This window comes from Mastomys coucha, unplaced genomic scaffold (genome assembly GCF_008632895.1).
Source record: "Mastomys coucha isolate ucsf_1 unplaced genomic scaffold, UCSF_Mcou_1 pScaffold1, whole genome shotgun sequence".
In the NCBI taxonomy this organism is placed as follows: domain Eukaryota; kingdom Metazoa; phylum Chordata; class Mammalia; order Rodentia; family Muridae; genus Mastomys; species Mastomys coucha.
Window position 1 is genome coordinate 53,424,319 of NW_022196891.1, and position 5,080 is coordinate 53,429,398.

Genomic DNA, 5,080 nt, shown 5'->3' on the forward strand with positions numbered 1-5,080 from the left:
CACATGAAACTGCCTGGGCCTGGTGTCTGCAGACGCTTCCTGCCGCGACTCAAAACCCATCACCCACTTGAAAGAAAAAGACATAAATATAATACAACGGTTTTGTGATTGCATAGAGAACTGAAGTGTCGGTCAGGAATCATATTTATTTTCCATCTGCCTTGCATGATTAGAAAACTGGACAAATATCCAGAGCTTCTGCTGGGAACTGGGCTGTGGGAGAGCAGCTCCTAAGGAAACACACTAGAGGTGTATGAAACCAGTGCTGAGAAATGCAATTACTGCCTCCTATTCCTAATAAAGACAGGAGTTATAAAGGAGTTATCCAGACAACATAAAATCCAGTGTCTGATATCCAAGGATGGGGAGTGGTTCTGATGCTGTGATTTCATTGGGAATCTGCATGTCCAGACACTGAAGGTCCTTGTCCCCAATTGGTTTTTGATCTATCAATAAAGATGCCAGCAGTCAACGGTTGGGCTGGGAGGTATGGGAGGAGATTGCCAACAATGGGGGAGAGAGACAGAACAGACTCAGAGCTTCAGAGGAGATCATTCACAGTGTAGGTGGAAAGAAAAGGGGCCATGGAAGGGATGCCCGGAAACATCTTGGGCAGCAAAGACCAATGGGCTCCACAGAAGGTAGCTGGGCAGCAAAGTTAAAGGTAGCTTTGGAAGGCGTTGAGCCCAGAGTACTGGAGGGAAGGGCATGCTACTCACAGAAGTTTTGGAAGTGCCCAGCCACTGAGCCAGTAAGGCATGCTAAAGATAAGCTAATGTGTGTGTGTACCTTTCATCTGCAGATCCAAAGAGATCCTGGGTGGGTGGCTGGTAGTGTGGTCCTCCCAGAGCATAAAGTGGGGTAGATAAAACTACATGCAACAAAGTCTGACTTGGAAGGAGGAGACAATAACAAACAAATCAAGACAGGACACAGATGTAATTTTCAGAAAGAATCACAGGATACATATGTCAACTCAGGTGCTGGGACACTGTATAGCCAAGAGGAAAGAGGAGCAACTGAAAAACAAAAGGACTTCAAAACTAGAGATAAAAAACAGAGCATCCGGAATAACAAAAACTCCAGGATAGCGAAAACTATTCTCAACAATAAAAGAACTTCTGGGGGAATCACCATCCCTGACCTCAAGCTGTATTACAAAGCAATAGTGATAAAAACTGTATGGTACTGGTACAGAGACAGGCAAGAAGATCAATGGAATAGAATTGAAGACCCAGAAATGAACCTACATACCTATAGTCACTTGATCTTTGACAAAGGAGCTAAAACCATACAGTGGAAAAAAGACAGCATTTTCAACAAATGGTGCTGGTTCAACTGGAGGTCAACATGTAGAAAAATGCAACTAATCCCTCAAGTCCAACTGGATCAAGTACCTCCACATAAAACCATACACACTGAAATTAATAGAAGAGAAAGTGGGGAAGAGCCTTGAACACATGGGCACAGGGGAAAATTTCCTGAACAGAACACCAATGGCTTATACTCTAAGATCGACAATAGACAAAGGGGACCTCATAAAATTGCAAAGCTTCTGTAAGGCAAAAGACACTTGTCAAATAGGACAATGGCAACCAACAGATTGGGACAAGAACTTTACCAATCCTACATCCGATAGTGGGCTAATATCTAATATATACAAAGAACTCAAGAAGTTAGACTCCAAAGAATTAAAAAACCCTATTAAAAATGGGGTACAAAGCTAAACAAAGAATTTTCAACTGAGGAATATCAAATGGCCTAGAAGTACCTAAAGAAATGTTCAACATCCCTAGTCATCAGGGAAATACAAATTGAAATGACCCTGAGATTCCACCTCACACCAGTCAGAATGGCTAACATCAAAATCTCAGGTGACAGCAGGTGCTGGCAAGGATGTGGAGAAAGAGGAACACTCCTCCACTGTTGGTGGGATTGCAAGCTGGTACAACCACTCTGGAAATCAGGCTGGCATTTCTTCAGAGAATTGGACATAGTATTACCTGAGAACCCAGCTATACCATTCCTGGGCATATACCCAGAAGATGCTCCAACATATAACAAGGACACATGCTCCACTATGTTCATAGCAGCCTTATTTATAATAGCAGAAGCTGGAAAGAACCCAGATGTCCTTCAACAGAGGAATGGATACAGAAAATGTAGTACATTTACACAGTGGAGTACCTCTCAGCCATTAAAAACAATGAATTCATGAAATTCTTAGGGAAATGGATGGATCTGGAGAATATCATCCTGAGTGAGGTAACCCAATCACTAAAGAACACACATAGTATGCACTCACTGATAAGCAGATATTAGCCCAAAAGCTGGGAATACCCAAGATACAATTCACAGACCACATGAAGCTCAAGAAGAAGGAAGACCAAAGTGTGGGTGCTTCGATCTTTCTTAGAAGAGGGAACAAAATACTCACAGGAGGAAATACAGAGACAAAGTGTGGAGCAGAGACTGAAGGAAAGGCCATCCAAAGACTGCTCCACCTGGGGATCCATCTCATATACAGTCACTAAACCCAGACACTATTATGGATGCCAAGAAGTGCATGCTGACAGAAGCCTGATACAGCTGTCTCCTGAGATGCTCTGCCAGAGCCTGACAAATACAGAGGTGGATGATTGCAGCCAACCATTGGACTAAGCATGGGGTCCCCAGTGGAGGAGTTAGAGAAAGGACTAAAGGAACTGAAGGGGTTTGCCACCCCATAGGAAAAACAACAATATCAACCAACCAGATCCCCCAGAGCTCCCAAGGGACTAAACCACCAACCAAAGAGTATAGCTGGAGGGTCCCATGGCTCCAGCTGCATATGTAACAGTGGACAGCCTTGTTGGGCATCAATGGGAGGAGAGGCCCTTGGTACTGTGAAGGCTCAATGCTCCAGTGTAGGGGAATGCCAGGGCGGGGAGGTAGGAGTGGGTAGGTGGGTGGGAGAGCACCTTCATAGAAGCAGGGGGAAGGAGGATGGGATAGTGGGTTTCTGGGGCGGGGCAGGAAAGGGGATAACATTTGATATGTAAATAAAGAAAATATCCAAAAAAAAAAAAAAAACCAAAAAAACCAAAACAGCACCTGAGATCAGAGTACTCATGGATACAGGACAGATACCACCCAAGGCAAGCGGCACTGAGAATAAAGAACTATCAAGTCAACATCAGTATTGGGACATAGCATGGCCCAGTGCGTGTGTGATCAGAGTCTTTCAAATAGAGGACCAACAGGAAACTAGTTTCAGTATTTAAATGTTCTCAGCTTACAGTTTCATTTAACTTTTGTTTACAACTGATTTTGTACTGTAGTGCAGGTCATATGCCCACAAAAATGAAATATGTGTATTTGCCAGGGACCAAACTCAAAGGTTTAATTTAAGCTGTACAAACTACCACCCAGCGGTGCTCTAGACACCTTACAGAAAAAAACCTGGAGGACCCTCATTTCAACTTGGAAATAAAGGGTACCAGAAAAGAGAAATATATAAGCAAACCAAAATAAAATGCTTTCTTATTTTTTAATATCTTTAAAAAACTGGCTATAAAAAGAAAAATGAGAATGGATTATGAGCATATAACATAAGTAAAATACGTAACAGGCTACGAAGGAAACAAACCAGTGTAGGATTTTCCTAGTGTGACAATTTAAAGAGGACACACTGGCAAACAAGCACAGAGAAGACAGTTAATATGGGAAACAGAAAGACTCACATTCACAATGGCAAACAAGCAGAGAAGATGGCTAATATGGGAAATATAAAGACCGGCATTCAAGTTATGAGGGCCTTTCACATTCCACTAGATTGGCAAACAAAACAAAACATTTCAAATAGCACCCGGTGGCTAGAAAGTGGAGTATTTGCAAATCTCACACCTCGCTGGTAGGCACTTGAACAATCCATTCGCTTTGGAATGCATTTTAGTAGTTTATTTATTTATTTTTGTTTTTTCGAGACAGGGTTTCTCTGTGTAGCCCTGGCTGTCCTGAACTCACTCTGTAGACCAGGCTGGCCTCAAACTCAGAAATCCACCTGCCTCTGCCTTAGTAGTTTAAAAAGTTACACATGTAGTGAACATGTGCCTTAGCAAAGTTACTTCCAAATAAATAGCCAACAGAAACAAAACTCTACAATATGATGATAAAGGAAAGAAGCTAGGCATGAAAGCTACCTACTATGTAACAGGCACAGTGCCACGCCAGAGGCCAGCATGCTGGTGTAGGGACGAACTGCAAAGGGTCACTTGTCAGGCTAATGGAAACACTGGAACTGAACATCGTTGCCAAAACTCAAAAGAACCATGTACCTGAAACTTTATATAAATACAGTCCCTGCAAAAGCTGAAAGAAAGTGGCAACGTTAAACAAACCTGAGCTCAAACCAAGATGGCAGCACCGGCCATCTTTCAAGGTAGGTTCTTAAAGCGATGAAAGTTTCAGCAACATGACAAACTTCCTACTTGTCAACTGAGCATACACAAGGACACACAAACCTACCAGAGCCGGAGTGGTTTTCTGCAGAGTCTGCAGGGCTTGAACTGGGTGCCGTGGAGGATGCCCGCTGAGTCTGAGTGCTGGCAGGTTCAGCCTGGCTCCCTTCTGCGGATTGCTGAGACTTGATCAGAGACATGTAGAACTCTTCCAGTTTGGGCAGTGTGGAAGAATCCAGAGGGTACTGTAAATCTGGCTGCTGCAAAACAGCAAAGGTGTGAAAAGCGACACGCCTGTATGCTTCCTTATTTACATTCCAATTAAAAAGCAAAACTCTAGGAAAAGCAAACTCTTCTATGTTTTAATGAGTATCAAAATTCAACCTAAGAGGGCTTTATTGATATTTCTACGAACAAGTATGGTATTGACGGCTACCCTCCTTTCTGCCATGTGCCCAGTGTTAAATATACACACAGCTTATGACAACTCAGGACCATTATCATCAGGTGCTAAGTAATGTCAACATGGCTAATATGAACACAGACAAGCTGAAGCACTCAAATTGCTGGCAAAAATGCAAAGATATAGCCACTGTGGAAAATAGCCTGGCAGTTTCTCAAATTTTTTTTTTTTTTTTTTC

The 5,080-nt window shown here is 42.7% G+C and overlaps 1 protein-coding gene across 7 annotated transcripts in view; it reads right to left on the reverse strand.

Moving 5' to 3' along the window:
- Tdrd5 (tudor domain containing 5) overlaps positions 1–5,080 on the reverse strand; it is a 78,716-nt gene that overhangs the window by 13,475 nt on the left and 60,161 nt on the right. For 6 of the 7 annotated variants that reach the window (XM_031385586.1, XM_031385634.1, XM_031385624.1 and 3 more), the window contains one exon: positions 4,507–4,699. In XM_031385586.1, the coding sequence (XP_031241446.1) occupies positions 4,507–4,699 (193 nt within the window). The remainder of the gene's footprint in view (positions 1–4,506; positions 4,700–5,080) is intronic. The other variant, XM_031385611.1, reaches the window with a different exon arrangement.